The 15,622-nt window shown below is 43.9% G+C and overlaps 2 protein-coding genes across 2 annotated transcripts in view; one reads left to right on the top strand and one right to left on the bottom strand.

The window, feature by feature from the left end:
- Positions 1 to 2,035, top strand: part of USP42 (ubiquitin specific peptidase 42) — a 28,585-nt gene extending 26,550 nt beyond the window's left edge. The window contains exon 17 of the mRNA XM_070954939.1: positions 382 to 2,035. Coding sequence (XP_070811040.1) covers positions 382 to 425 — 44 coding nt within the window. The 3' untranslated portion in view covers positions 426 to 2,035. The remainder of the gene's footprint in view (positions 1 to 381) is intronic.
- A 2,937-nt stretch (positions 2,036 to 4,972) lies between these two features.
- The window catches only part of CYTH3 (cytohesin 3), a 60,844-nt gene continuing 50,194 nt past the window's right edge, over positions 4,973 to 15,622 (bottom strand). Inside the window, exons 10-13 of the mRNA XM_070955442.1 lie at positions 9,015 to 9,091; positions 8,426 to 8,497; positions 7,927 to 8,081; positions 4,973 to 6,305 (exon numbers count right to left, since the gene is read on the bottom strand). Coding sequence (XP_070811543.1) covers positions 6,233 to 6,305; positions 7,927 to 8,081; positions 8,426 to 8,497; positions 9,015 to 9,091 — 377 coding nt within the window. The 3' untranslated portion in view covers positions 4,973 to 6,232. The remainder of the gene's footprint in view (positions 6,306 to 7,926; positions 8,082 to 8,425; positions 8,498 to 9,014; positions 9,092 to 15,622) is intronic.

The following is a 15,622-nucleotide window of genomic DNA, read 5'->3' as shown; positions in this document are numbered from 1 at the left end:
AACGGCAGTTCAGCGGTTCGAATCCCTAGTATAACGGAGTGAGCTCCCATGACTTGTCCCAGCTTCTGCCAACCTAGCAGTTTGAAAGGATGTAAAAAAATGCAAGTAGAAAAATAGGGACCCCCTTTGGTGGGAAGGTAACAGCGTTCTGTGCGCCTTTGGCGTTGAGTCTTGCTGGCCACATGACCACGGAGACGTCTTCAGACAGCGCTGGCTCTTCGGCTTTGAAACGGAGATGAGCACCGCCCCCTAGAGTTGGGAACGACTAGCGCATATGTGTGAGGGGAATCTTTACCTTTTACCTTTAAAAAGTGTCAGGCTATTGAAACCACCCTCCAGGTCTCCATTTCCCCAAATAATATTGTTGTCTTTGCCTTTCAGATCCGGAATGTCCGTTGGAAGTCCAGCTTATAGTGTATTTATAAACCAGGAAAAAAGAAAAAAACCCTTACAAACTCTTTAATATTCATAATTGGTGCTTCAGAAAAAAAATACTGTACAGGATTTTATCATTGAAGAAAGCCCCGTCTCTCCTTTTTTCATTTTTTCTTTTTAGTTTTTACCTTGAGCCTTTCTTCTTTTTTTAAAAAAAAAACAAAAACAAAACAAAAATCAGAATTCTCCGCAATTCCCCCAAACACGACAAGAGGATGGACAACCTTCTACAGCTGCTGAACAATTGCAACCTCCTCCTGATAATCCGCGTCACCGTGAGAGATAACGCCCCTGGATCCGAACATCTCAAAATGCTGCTGCTTCGTTCCACCACTCAGGTTGAATGTGTTTATATATATATATATATATATACATATATATACATATGTTCCACGTGATGTTCGCTCCCGAGTCGGAACCTTGTTTTGCCGCGCCGGGGGGGAGGGGCCGAGGAACCTTCCCCGAATTTAAGCAAGCCTGCAACTGATAAAAGTGTCTATTTAATTTAATTATTTAAAACATTTCACAGGCAACTTGGATGTTTGCAAGAGAGAGAGAAAGAGAGAGAAAAGAGAGCGCGCCTCGAGGTTTTTTTTTCCCCCCCCCTCTTCCGATGTCTGCTACTAGAAACTCCACGTCATTTTTCCTTCCGTTGGGATTCCCGTCTTTGGACTGTTGTGCAAAGTGCGTGACGTTCAGACGCTTGGCCGTGGGTTTGGTTTTTTTTTTCTTTTTCTTTTCTTTTTGAATGTATTGCGGGCCACGTCCGAAGATCGCTTCGACACCGTCTGGCCTGTCCTTCACGGCTTAACCTGAAATTCCTTTCCGAGACCGACGACAGGCGATGTCCAGCCCGTGCATTGTTGCGAAAGGCTTCCGCGTCCGTTTCCCCCACTCGAGTGTCTCCTTCCGTGGGTGTTTCCCTTCACCCAACCTTTGCAGGATACGCCTTTTGTAACCGTCGCCTGCGAAAGCGACTCCCGTCGTATTTCTGGCCCTTCCTTCTTTTTTTTTTTTTCCTGCTTTTTCTTCCCATCCTCTGCCTGGTCCTTGGGCATCTCTTCCCTGTCCCGCAGAATTTTATTTTATTGCTCAGGTTGTCCTGCCATATCTGGACTTCTAGCCTGCGCCAGAAGTAAGCGAGGAGAGCAGGTGCCGGGATCTCTAGTATCCGCCTGGAGAGGAGCCGTTTTTAATTTTAATTTTTTTTAAAAAATCCGCTTAAGTTTTTTTATTGCGTTAATTTTTAATGTAGCGATGTACGTCCTTGACCGATCTCGGCTGTCTGATTCCTGTTTCCTTCTCCAAGTTTCTAGTTACAGACAACGTTCATACTGTGATTTCTTTTTTTCTTTCTTTCTTTCTTTTTTTTTTTTAATTTTTATTATTATTTTTTTAATGATGAAATGCTATCAAACTGTGATACACTTAATTCACTGGTCCTGCATCAGGAGACAAGAGTGGGGAAAACTGTATTAAATACAGTTCATCTGAATAATCTGTCTGATTTATACAAGCCGCGTTGTTCAGAGATGTCTATAAAGTTTGATCTTTGTTTTTTTAAAGATAAAAAAAAAAGCACTTACCCCACTTGTAAATATATGGCATGTAAAATTTATATAGTATATAAATCCGAGAAATCAAATCAAACGACGTTTCTGTTGTTAGTTCAGTTACATCTGACTGTTCTCTGATGGGTCTAAACTACAGGTTGGGACAGCTTACGAACACAGTTGAGCCCAGGATTTATGTCGTTAAGTGAGAAATGTGTTAAGTGATTTATGCCACATCGTACTACTTTTCTTGCCACCTTTATTAAGCGAGTCCCTGCAGCTGTTCTGTTAGTAACACGGTTGTTAAGTGAATCTGGTTTCCCCCATTGACTTTGCATATCAGAAGGTCGCAAAAGGGAATCACACGACCCTGGGACACTGTAACCGTTATAACTGTATTGCCAAGCATCTGAATTTTAAATCAGCTGTCCATGGGGATGCTGCAATGGTCGTGAAGTGTGAAAAATGGTCATAAGTCGCTTTTGTAACTTTGAACGGTCACTAAACGAACAGTTGGAAGTCGAGGACCATCTGTATTTCAGCACAGTTCATTTGACGGTGACACGTGCCTAACCAGCTCTTGGTTGGGTTGCAGTTATTGGGAAGAATTTCAATGACTTTCTCTTTATTAGCATGGGAGCATTTAAGCAGAAATACTACGAGTTACGACCGCGATAGAAAGCAGAATTTTGGTTGCTGGACAAGGTGGTTTTTAACTCAGTCAAGCCCAATTTTACAAATTTGAGCCACGGTTGTTAAGTGGATCATGTGCTATGTATGTTAAGCAAACCTGGCTTTCCACATTGAGAAGTTGCAATTGGCAATCACATGATCCGAGGACGCTACAACCTTCCTTCCTTCCCCCCTACCTCTCCTTCCTTCCTTTCTTCCTCCCTCCCTCCCCTCCGTCCCTCCCTCTCCTTCCTCCCTTCCTCCCTTCCTTCCTCCTTCCTCTCCCTTCCTCCCTCCCTTCCCTCCCTCTCTCCCTTCGTTCCTTCCTCTCTCCCTCCCTCCTCCCTCTCCCTCCCTCCCTCTCTTCTTCTCCTTCCTTCAACCCTTCCTTTGTTCCTTCCTCTCTCCTTCCTCCTTTCCTTCGTTCCTTCCTCCCTCCCTCCCTCTCCCTTCCTCCCTCCCTCTTCCTTCCTCCCTCCCTCCCTCATAGAAGTTGGATATAGGGTCAGAGTTCCTTTCTGTTCTTCACTGTTGCCATATCCATAAAATGGTATCCATATCCACCATGCCCCTTCCCCCTCAAAAAAAGACTAGTCAGCCTGCTAAAAATACATCAAATTGGGCTTAAGTCAGTCCTAACATGCTGGTTACCAATTGCCCAAAATTTAATCATGCAACTTGGAACGCCACAACGGATGTAAGTGCGTGGACCAGCCACAAGTCCAGAGGTGAAATGTTACCGGTTCGCTCCGGTTCTGGCGAACCGGTAGTGATAAAAACTACTGGTTCAGGCAAACCGGTAGTAAAAATGCTTTAGAAAGTTGTTTTTTTTTTTTTTTTTTAAAGGTTCCGATTATCACAACTGCCGCGCGATTGTCAGAACCTTTTTTAAAAAACTTTTTTTAAAGCATTTTTTTACTACCTATTCGCCCGAACCGGCTGGTAGTAAAAAAAAATGCTTTAAAAAAGTTTGTTAAGAAGTGGTTCCGATGATTTTTTTTAAAGTTAACCACGCCCACCCAGTCACATGACCCCACCACCACCAAGCCACGCCCACAGAACTGGTAGCAAAGCGTTTTGCATTTCACCACTGCACAAGTCCCTCTGTTTTTTTCAGTGCCCTTTTAACTTGGAACAGTTGCTAAATGAATGATGGTAAATCCAGGGCAACCTATACGTTTTTTTCCAAATTGTGCCCCACCTTCCTCGAATTGACTTTCACGTTGAGATCTCGGGCAGAAGCTCTGTCGCCTAAATGGGATTTTTTAAAAAAAGAGTCATACGAGATTGGCCCCTCCCGATGGATACGGAATTATATTGTGCACTTTATTGATAACCAAGCACCCGGTCAATACACAGATATACACTATATACAAGCTACTTTACATTTAGTGGTTAAGAAATATTGTACAAGAAAAATAGAACTGGGGGAGTTAACAGACTTTTTTTTGCAATATCTGGCTGGGAAAACAAAAAACGCCCGTACAGATGGAAAGCTGTACTTTCACTTCTCACACTACCGCTAGACAGTTTCAAAAACACGCAACGTGTGTCGTGAACGGTACGAGGGCATGATTGGTTGGCAAAAACACAATAGGCTAGGACAGGGATGGGCAAATGTGCCTCTATTACAGTGTTTCTCAACCTTTGTAGCTTGAAGATGGGTGGACTTCAACTCCCAGAATCCCCCAGCCAGCACTGCTGGCTGGGGGATTCTGGGAGTTGAAGTCCACCCATCTTCAAGCTTCCAAGGTTGAGAAACACTGCTCTATTACAACCTGTGGACTTCAACTCCCAGAATTCCTGCTTGGCTGTCTCAGGAATTCTGGGAGTTGAAGTCTACAGGTTATAAAAGAGCCACATTTGCCCACCTCTGGGCTAGGATTACATCCTAAAGTCCATGAAGCCAAAATTTCAGGTAGTTTAGAACAGTGTCCTTCAACCGTAGCTACTTTTAAAGACTTGGTGGACTTCAATTCCCAGAATTCCTCAGCCGGCCAGCCATGCTGGCTAGGGAATTCTGGGAGTCGAAGTCCTACACCTCTTAAAAGTCGCCATTGGCTCAGCCAATGTATCCCGTTCAATCACGGCCTCACTTTCAGTGGGCCACTAAATCGTACAGAATTATGCCACGGAGGAGGGCCCTCGATTCGTGAACAATGGCTAGTCGGGAGCCAGCATTAAACCTTAATCTGTCCGTCAAGCCTTTTTTTCTCCAGCAAGCATACCTAGAAATATAGGCACTGCCTTTGCAAACATGTAAGTATGAACTCTTCCAAATGCTCTGAAGCTTAAAAAGTTTTTTTTAAAAAAAATTTAGTACCACAAGGGGCGACCCACCCCAAAAATCTTCAAATGAGCTTTCCAGCCCAAATTCCCTGTTGAGTTTCGCACCTGTCAGGCCAGCTGAACCTAAAGTGCTATTGAATTCTCCAAAACCCCTTTGAAGACTCCCCCCTCCCAAAAAAACCCCCAAAACTATAAAGTTCCCACGGTTGTTAGGATAACAGGGACACAAGGCAACTGAGGCAGAATAGCAGCTGTCCGGATGAACACTAGATGGCAGCAGAGAACCAGCCGGCGGCGATGGTCATTCCAAGTTTTATTGGCCACAAAAATGACGCCAGGAGAAATGGCATCTCGCTTAAACTTCTCGGTGAGGGGAAACAGATCAAACCAGGAACATCGATAACTTTCAATCAGTGTTTCTCAACCTGGGCATCTTTTAAGATGTGTGGACTTCAACTCCCAGAATCCCCAAGCCAGCACCCTAATCAATTTCCAGAATTCTCCATGCAGGCTTGAGACATTCTGGGAGTTGAAGTTCAACACTTCTTAAAAGTTATCCGGGTTAAGCAACATTTAAATCAATGCTTTAGCCCCAATCCTGTCCAAAATACCCAGGAAAACGTTCTCCATCTCAATCCTTCCAGGAATCTTTGGAGATCTGTTTTATTAAATAAAAGATGGGCCTGGCATTATAAGGACTCGAAGCTTATCGCCATTTTCCCCCTCACCTGCCAGCAAACAGCTATCTTTTCTTTTTTTTTTTTTCTTTTCTTTTTTTTTGAGCAAGGATCGGGGATCCCTTCAATCCAGTTTTCTGGAAGCAGAGTGAGAACCTCTTGGAGAAGACAATATGGAGGACTGCGCTAAAAACCCAAGAGAAACAAACGGGAGGGGGGAGAGGAATACCAGTTGGGGGAGAAAAGCAACTTCCTGGAAAGCTTTTTCAAGCATGACCATCTTGCAGAGGAGAGAGAAATGTGATCACACAAAAAGCCACATCAGTAGGGTTCAACGCTACACACAACAGTCTGGTTGTAAGCTCCGGATGTAAGCTCTGGATGTAAGCTCTGGATGTAAGCTCGTAAAGACACAGAGGAAAAGATCTCCCTCTACCAGGAAGGACAGGACACCAACGAATCACAATCCCCAACAAGTAGTAAAGAAGAACAAGAAATGTCCAGCTCAGTTGTGGTTCCACCACACAGCAAAGACACAGGTTTGTTGGGATGAGACAGGTTTCCTCTGCACTGGACACAAGGGATGGTGAGAGTCCTTCCTCAGCGTTACTTCTTATTAGCAATCCGTCTCTTCCGAGTGGCCAGCATGTCATAAAAAGGATCTTTGCTGATGCTTGCCCTAAAACAAAAGCAAATAATAATAAATAATTAGGCTAAGTTTGCAATGTAGGTGGTTTTCAACCTAGACAGTTTTAATGTTTGTGGACTGGGGAATTCTGGGAGTCAGAAGTCCATCATCCTAAAATTGCCAACGCTGAAAAACTCTGCCTGGATCATAACAAACTAAGAACAAGCCATTGTCTCTGTATGGACTTTGGGCAATTACTTTCCACCTGGTTTCTCAACGCTAAGTAGTTTTGGCTAAAATACACCCCCTTCCCAAGTTTCCCTGCTGGAAAGGTTGTAAATCAAGGATTAAGTGCAATTAGTCCTCGATTTACAACAATTAGTCACCGTTCGAAGTTAACAACGGCAGTGGAAAAAGTGACTTTTTCACACGACCGCTTCAGTATTTCCATGGTCAAGTGATCAAAATTCGGACAATTGGCGATTGGGTCATATTTATGACAGTTGCAGTGTCCCGGAGTCATGTGATAAATAAATAAATAATAAATAACTTTATTGTCATTGTACGTGTATACACAGTATACCCATACAATGAAATTCACTTAACACCCAAAGACCACGTCCAACACACATAACAATCCCCAAACACCCTCCCACCCACCACAATTCCCCACCCCTAAACCACCCAAACATCCACACAACAGACCAAGTAATACAACAGACCAAGTAATGTGATCCCCCTTTTGTAAACTTCTGACAAGCAAAATCAATGAGGAAGCCAGATTCACTTAACCACCGTGTTACTAACTTAACCAGTGATTCACTTAACAATTGTGGCAAGGAAGGTCGTAATAAGGAGCAAAACTCACAACAAATGTCTGACTTAGCAACCTAAATTTGGGGCTCAATTGTGGTGGTAAATCAAGGACTACCTTGTATGGTGAACACATCCACATGATATCATCATCATCATTTAACGACCCCATAATCCCTTGTGGGATGGAGTCTGGGCAATTGAATGGTGTTTAGTGGCCAGATGCCCTTCCTGTTGCCAATGAGGAGTTTTGTTCAGCAGATATATTCTCATTGTGCCCAGAGAAAGAAAAATATCTGCCTCTACCTAGGATTGAACTCACAGCCTCCTAATTGTGAGGCGAGAACACCTCTAGGCCAGGGGTGGGTTCTAATTTTTTTTACTACCGGTTCTGTGGGCGTGGCTTATTTTGTGGGTGTGGCTTGGAGGTCATGTGTCTAGGTGGGCGTGGCTAGCTGGTCAGAGTCATTTCTGGAAGGTCCTCGCACTTACGACCAGTCCTCGCACTTACGACCTGACTCATTTGTTTGCTTTTAACGCTGATCAGCTGTAGGGCGGCCCTTTGAAGCCCCCCCGGCAAGAGTTTAAACAGTTTTTTTCCCTCTAGTCATCAGCTGGGACTCAGGAGGCAGCAATAGATTGGGGGTGGGACCAAATAAAAGGTAAGAATAACATGGGGGGGAGGGCGGGGGGGAGAACCGGTTCAGTGACGTCATATCGTCACCGCTACCGGCTCGGCCGAACCGGACCGAACCGGGAGGAACCCCCACTGCTCTAGGTCACCGCCCCACCATTTTACAGCTGGGACTCCCTACAGCTGGCCTGGTGCTACTCGTCTTTCCATGAATAAAGTCCTCACTTGATGGATTTAATCCACTCTTCTTTTTCTTCAGGCGTGGGAGCCGATATCCTGTACACCACGTGGTTGCCCTCAACCACCCGGCCGTCGGCTTCCGTCTTGCATGCTTTGATCACCTGTCCTTTGTGGCCGGGGTTGTACAGCTCAAAGCAATTCTAGGGAGCAAACCACAGACCAACATTTGACATTTTAACCTCCGTTTGGCACAGAGTTGCTCTGCTGCACAAGCCAACATTCAACCATCCCTTCACATCCGTCCCCACCCAATTGCGTATCAGCCGTTTTCTATTTTACATTAGCAGACGTTCACAATGCTAAGCCGTTGAAATGCATCTCCAGAACAAGAGTTTACCACTAAGTGGAAGGTTCAAAAAGCAGCAGGTACATCCATAAAAGCTACTCGCTAAGGATGAGGACTGATTTCAAGGAACATCAAGAAAGATCCTTCTGGGAGAAAAGGATCTTTTGAAGAAGTCGGGGGAAAGGAGGGAGATCTTACTGGTTTCCTTGGATCCTCAACTTCCTTGATGCTGAGGTTTTCCAATGGAATGATTCCTCTGGGTTCCTTGTCCTAGGAATTCGTGGAAAAAAAAGAATATCCAGTCAACCAGTTGAAATAGCTTGGCTGTGGAAGAAGCGACATTATTATTAACACCTATAACATGGACACCTACGACCATAAGAAAGGCTGAGCGCCAAAGAATTGAGGCCTTTGAGCTGTGGTGCTGGAGAAGACTCCTGTGAGTCCCTTGGACTGCAAGGCGATCAAACCGGTCAGTCCTAGAGGAGATCAACCCCGACTGCTCTTTAGAAGGCCTGATCCTGAAGAGGAAACTCAAATCCTTTGGCCACCTAATGAGAAGGAAGGACTCCCTGGAGAAGAGCCTAATGCTGGGAACGATGGAGGGCAAAAGAAGAAGGGGACGGCAGAGAACGAGGTGGCTGGATGGAGTCACTGAAGCAGTCGGCGTGAGCTTAAATGGACTCCAGAGGATGGTAGAGAACAGGGAGGCCTGGAGGAACGTTGTCCATGGGGTCATGATGGGTCGGAAACAACTTTGCAACTAACAACAACAAACCATACTCACTGTTGTGTATTCAAAATAATAGAGGCAGTTATCCGTCAGTATAAACCATCTCCTTTTCCACGTTTTCACCCGTCCACCTAAAAAAAAAGAAACAAGACAAGCCACTCAGTTAGATTGGGGTTTGCCCTAAGTTATGATGAATGGGACAAAATAACCTGGTTACCTTGTTATTTCATTAAAGGATTAGCCGTGTCAAAATCAGACAATTGAATGGAAAAATGGATATAGAAGTAGGGTTAAAATGAACGCAAGGTTACTGAGCCTCTCCTTATCGAGAAAGGGTAGCTTGGATTGATTTGCTGAGCTAAGTAAGCCAGGGTTTTATTTAACTATGAATTGACAATCAAGCCACAGTTAGCTGAGTTCAGACACAATCCTCAATCCACGGTTTGCCTACACCCATCGTCAACTGAGCTGCCTCTGAGCTGGGTTCACACGTCACTCTAAGCAAAATTCAGGTGACCTGACTTTCTAGCTTAACACGATGGGAAAATCCAGTCGCTATTATGAAATACACACTGGCTCTTCAGATGAAATATGGAGCAACTATGAAATGGAACGTTGAAACTGAATGGAAATTTATTGAGACTTTGGACTAACTGTGGGATCTCTGGTGTTCTCTGAGCTTGGTTCTCTGAGTTTGTAGACGTTTCATTACCCAACCAGCTAACCTCATCCATGCACTAACTCTCTGTCCAATCTCCCTTACAGAACTATTGTGGAGATAAAATGAAGGTGAGCATTTTATGGACCCCGTCTTCCATTCCTGCTGGAATTGGAAGGGCTAAAGGAAGGATGTTTTAGGAATAAGCCAAAGAACTTCCATGACGTTCATACAGATGTCTTAATTCCCTGCCACCAACAGAACAGCCTCTTCCTGGTTGGTGGGTGGCAGATGAGCGAGGGCACCAAGCAAGGAATTCCAGAAAAGAAACCCTCAAGATGGTAGCGAATTAGCGACGGAACCTGTGCACTTCGAGGAGCCACCCAAAACTTGATTTAATTGCGCCAACGGGATTCAACTCCTACTCCAAATCGGTGGCGAAGACAACAACTTTGAAGTAGGTTCCAAAGCTGGTGGCTTTTGCCAACAAGAACGAAGGAACAACTAGGAAGGAACAGCACTTTATCTTCAATTGTCTACCTAGATCAGGTGTCGGCAACCTTAAACACTCAAAGAGCCACAAAGGTCCTAACCGGAAGCCCCCATTCAATTCTGGAGCCGACCGGAAGTCTGGTTCCCCCATCATAGTCTCCTCCTAGCGCAGCGTCTTTTTTCCTCTGCCGACTGGAAGTCGGTTCCCCCACCATAGAGTCTCCTCCTAGCATGGCATCTGTTTTCCCCTGCTGACCGGAAGTCCGGTTCCCCCATCATAGAGCCTCCTCCTAGCATGGCATCCTTTTTCCTCTATCTGTCCTAACTGAAAGCCCTATCAATTGTGGAGCCGACCAGCAACAGGGAGCCACAGCAGAGGGATGAAAGAGCCACATGCGGCTCCAGAGCCACAGGTTGCTGACCTCTGATCTAGATCTTTGAGAGCCACCCCCTCCCTCGAGAGACAATGCCAAAATCCACTTTTTCCTTTCTCAAAACGTTTGCCTTCTGCAAAAGAGCTCCCATGTTTTTCTACTTCTTTCTCGGTGCGCTTTAGAATCCCTTTCCACATTTCTCTAATTTACTTTTTTTCCACCCTCCAAAGGATTATTTAATGTCCCCAAAGAACAAAAATGCTGGCCAGGCATTTGGGTTAAGCGAATAAGGCATTTTTTAAAAAAGAGAGAGACATTTTATCCTCTCCTGGTGAAGAAAACGCAAACGAGCGACCAAATTGTTCCTTTTCAGCAGAAACATCGGAGAAGAACGGCATTCCAAAACTTGGACATATTTATTTCCTGAGCCGAAGAGGAAGTAATTAAAACCAGACCTTGGCTGTTTACGAGAAAAGGTTTCGTCTCAGACAGTGGAGCTGAGCTGGGGCCAACAGACAGTGTAATTTGGAATTTTTAAAATTGTCTTGTCCAGAGGGATCCCTCCCTGGGATCTGTTGCTTGCAAAGATTTTGTCAAGCTCCAACATCTGCTGCAGGAATTTCATTGCCTCTTCCACCCCTTCAAATTGGCGTGCAATTAATCATTAGGCAATGTCTCCAAATTCACCCAAAATAAACTTGGGCGTTACCGATTTTTTTTTTCCTGGCTGAAGGACAAATAGAATCCTTAATGCTACCCCAAAAAGTATTTATTTTGGGGGTAGAGAGGAGAATAAAAACCACAGCAAAAGCAGACGAAGGAAAATTTGAAAGAGGTAGAAGTTTCCCATGTTGCCCGGAGTTACAGGGAGCCCTCAAATTACAACTGATAGTTTAGTGACAGTGAAAACAGCACTGAAAAAACAAAAAGACTTATGACCAGTCCTCGAACTTACAACGATCACAGCATCTCTAGAGTCACATCAGTGGTGGGATTCAAGTAATTTAACAACCGGTTCTCTGCCCTAATGACCAGCTGGGTAGGCGTGGCTTAGTGGTCATGTGACCATTTGGGCGTGGCCAATTCAATGTCACTCGTGGCAATGGGCACTTCACTTTAGCTGTTACAATGTAATAAGGGTTAACCAGAGAGGCAGTTTCTGTAAACAATAAAGGTTAGGCTAGAAACACCACCAGAATGTTTCCTTCCTGCCTTCCTTACAGGATTAGCCCTATAAAGCAGGAAAAAACAAAAGGAGATTTCTTCCAACAACCAGTTCTCCGAACTGCTTAGAAAGTTAACAACCGGTTCTCCCGAATACGTACGAACTGGCTGAATCCCACCACTGAGTCACATTGATCAAAATTACAATGGTCTCAACATCCCGGGATCGTGTGATCACCATTTTTGATTTTCTCAGTTAACTCCCGACAAGAAAAGTCAATGGATTCACTTAACAACTTGACCTGGTGATTCGCTTAACAACTGCCGTGGTTTACTTAACAACCATAGCAAAAAAAAAGATCATAAAACCAGGTAACTTCACAGGTGCGTCGCTTAGCAACGGAAATCCTCATCCCAATTTTCATAAATTGGAAACTACCTCTACATGCAAACTGCGCAGTGTAAAACCGCACGCTTCATACCCCGTCGTAAAATATTCAGACAATCATGTGGACTTCAAAGTTTTCTGCAGGGTTTGGAAGGTGGGGGGGTGGGAAATCTGTTTGCCGGTATCTGCTGTCAAATCTATTCTCCGTTGATGCAACTAGCATCTTTTAGAAAAAGACTGATTTTAAATGTCTGGGGAGATTCTCAGTCATCCTAGGTCAAGGGTCAGCAACCTGCGGCTCTGGAGCTGCATGTGGCTCTTTCACCCCTCTGCTGCGGCTTCCTGTCACTCAAAATATGCGTCACAACCGCCAATGTGCGACACCCGCCGGCACGCGATTTATTGAGCTTTTCAACCCCTGGTAGGCCAACTATGGATAAATCCAAGAAAAGAAAAGTTTGAGAAGAAAACAGAACGTTTAATTCAACTACATATGCTAGTTTTGTGGCCGCTCAAGAAATAGTCAGGCACGGGAAGGGTTTTGTGGCTCCCGGTGTTTTCTTTTCTGTGGGAAACGGGCCCAAATGGCTCTTTGAGTGCTTGAGGTTGCAGATCCCTGTGCTAGGTCATGGTTGTCCCAAAGGTGCTTTTTCAAAAAGGAACTGGACTTTCATTGTTTTTCCTGTCATGCCTGGAAGCTGTCTTCTACATTGGATCTTCAGGCTTTATTCCCACATTTAGTGCTGTGGGAAACTGAGGGGATTGTATGAAGCAGCGGAGATATGTAGTCATAATAACATTCCTTTCTCAGAGAGTCAAGGACATCTTGCCCTGCACGTGGAGGGGTGTGACTGGGGGGCATCTCCACTTGGGACAGTGCATTGATTGGACCATGTGATGGACTTGTGGGTGCTGGCCAGGGACTTTCTTTTGGGTGGGGAAAACTTGGAAGCTTTCAGATTCGGGTATTCCCAGATGTGCCAATATGACATCTCTAAGAAAATGGAACTTTGAGGAATTTCTAGCCTCGGAGTCTTCTTTCATTGGGGTGTGCTACTTGGAACCCTGACATTTCCTTGAAGATGTTTCGCTTCTCATCCAAGAAGCTTCTTCGGCTCTCTGACGCCGAAGAAGCTTCTTGGATGAGAAGCGAAACGTCTTCAAAGAACAACAAAGAAAGTCCAGTTTTTGCCTCTTGAAAAAGCACCTTTGGGACTGAATTTAAACATTTGCTGGGGCTTATTTAAGAAAAAGGAGGCAGGGATGGCTTTTTCTCAGTCCTAATCCTGGGGGATTGCTGGAGCAAAAAAAAAACAAACAAACCCCTTTTTGTGATCCGTGAGAAGGCAGATTTGCCAAAGAATAAAACAAACCTCAGATTTCTGGCAACGGTTTCTGGCAATCCGGCCATGAGGAGGAGGAAAACCATCTGCAATTCATTACATCGTTTTCCATCCTCTGTAGCATTAAAATAGGGCAGTAGACAGTTCCTGCCTCTGTCATGGACAAGGGTTAGACTCTGAAACGAGTCGACAGTCAAGTTAGAAGTTAACTGGGAATGAAAACAGATGCTACTTGGGCTGATCGGCGCATGAAACCTGAATTTGTAACCGAGCCCTTTTCAAAAAAAAATCAACAGAGCTTGGATCATGCCCCTATTTCCCCCCCTCCCCCCGGGGTGTGTCATCAATCACATTCACCAACGGGACAATTTCGTGGGTTGTAGAGATCACTCCCCCTTCTGCCACTGTAAGTAACCCTGGGATACAGCCTTGAGAGAGAGAAGTCTGAAATGTGCATCTGTCTTTGGCTGCCCTGCCATTTCATCGGTTTCCCATTCCCCCCCCCCTTTCCTATGGCAACTTGAGAGCAGGCCAGGGATGCTTTGCGAGTTGACAGGATCTCAATTATTAATTGTCTATGAATTGTCTAATCCTTCATCAGAGTCTGGATGACTTTGGAGAACCTCTTGTTTGCAATAGTGGTGAATATCTGTAGCTGGGGTGTTGTAGAGTAAGGGTGAAGTTTCGTTCTCCGAGCTTGCGGGTTGGTTTTCCGAACGTTTCGTTACCAGGCTGGGTAACATCTTCAGCGGGGTTTAAACAGAAGACGTTATTTAGCCTGGTAATGAAACCCCTCCACTGGTGTGGAGACGTCAGGTTCCTTTCTGAAAATCAAGATTAAAACGCAAAAAAAAAAAATGCCTGAATTTTTGAAAAGTTGTGATGGCCAATTTCAAAGTTTCTGCTGAAGGTTCTGTAAGATGAGCTGGTCTGCACAAAAATACCATTTTTGATATTTCAGTTTTGTGTTTCCTCTGAAAAAATTACTGTGTCTTGAGTTATATAGCGGACATGAATTTTTAATTAAAAATATATTTAAAATGGGGGAAGGTTTTCCCCCCCTATAACTGTTCTGCCTAATAAGATAATGGTTTCCTGAAAAACCATTCCAGAATTCCTCTACAGATGGGAGAATTGTGTATATGAATTACCCTTTACATAAACTCTTCCTTGCCTGAATTCTTCCCGTTGCTAATCTACCAACCTTGAAAAGACCAGTAACACATCCATAACTTTCTCATAACTCTCTTATTATGACAACTGATAAGTACAACCAGACATTATGTTTTAAAAGCTATTGCTCAGTGATCAAACACAGAAAAAGAAAGATACCAATAACTAGGGCAGAAACAGAAATATACTACACCGATGCCACACTTTAGCAGACTAACACGAGAGTGTCCGTTATTAACAAATGTCTATTAAATAAGAATCTCCTGCGTCAATTCACATTGTTTGCATTCATTTCTGACATTGGAATAAAGACAAGTTGATGCCAATGGCATTAATTGGAGCTGGAATTTTGTCTGTTCCATGCAAAAAAAAAAAATCTGCAGCGAAACCCAAGAAATTGAGATTTTAATAATAATAACTTTATTGTCATTGTACGTGTATACACAGTATACCCATACAATAAAATTCACTTAACATCCAAAGACCAGATCCAACATACTCCCACCCACCACAAATTCCCCACCCCTAAATCACCCAAACATCCACACAACAGACCAAGTTGAGAAATGAGAAATAAATAATATTTATTTTATAATTATAATTATTATATATAATTATAAAATTATATATATATAACAAATAATAAAATAAATAAATTATATATATATATATATATATATATATATATATATATCAAATTTATATTTGCTGAGAAAGAAATAAAGGGAGACTAGTATAGATCTACACTAGTCCCCCTTTATTTCTTTCTCAGCAAATATAAATTTGGTATAAAATGGTTTGTCGTGAATGCAACTGCTTGAGGGCTCCTGGATTGGAGCTGAAAGGCGAAAGGGAAGCAGTATGCTCCCTCCTACATGTTGGGGTAGACCAGGTGCCCCGATAGAAAAGCTCTGTCAGGTTTCGATGTCGTCTCAAAATAAATTGCATTTCCAAACAGATAGTCTTTGAAGAAATCTTTCATTTTATTAAGCACGACAACCTGTCCCCGATCGTGGCGTAGCCAACTCTTGACTTCCTGACCCCAAACCTTCCCTTTCCGTTCCCCAATT

Source organism: Pituophis catenifer, unplaced genomic scaffold, assembly GCF_029215685.1.
Source record: "Pituophis catenifer annectens isolate HBS135680 unplaced genomic scaffold, rPitCat1.0.hap2 SCAF_16, whole genome shotgun sequence".
Lineage (NCBI taxonomy): Eukaryota > Metazoa > Chordata > Lepidosauria > Squamata > Colubridae > Pituophis > Pituophis catenifer.
The sequence above is the reverse complement of the archived record's forward strand: the minus strand, read 5'-3'. Positions and strand labels throughout refer to the sequence as shown.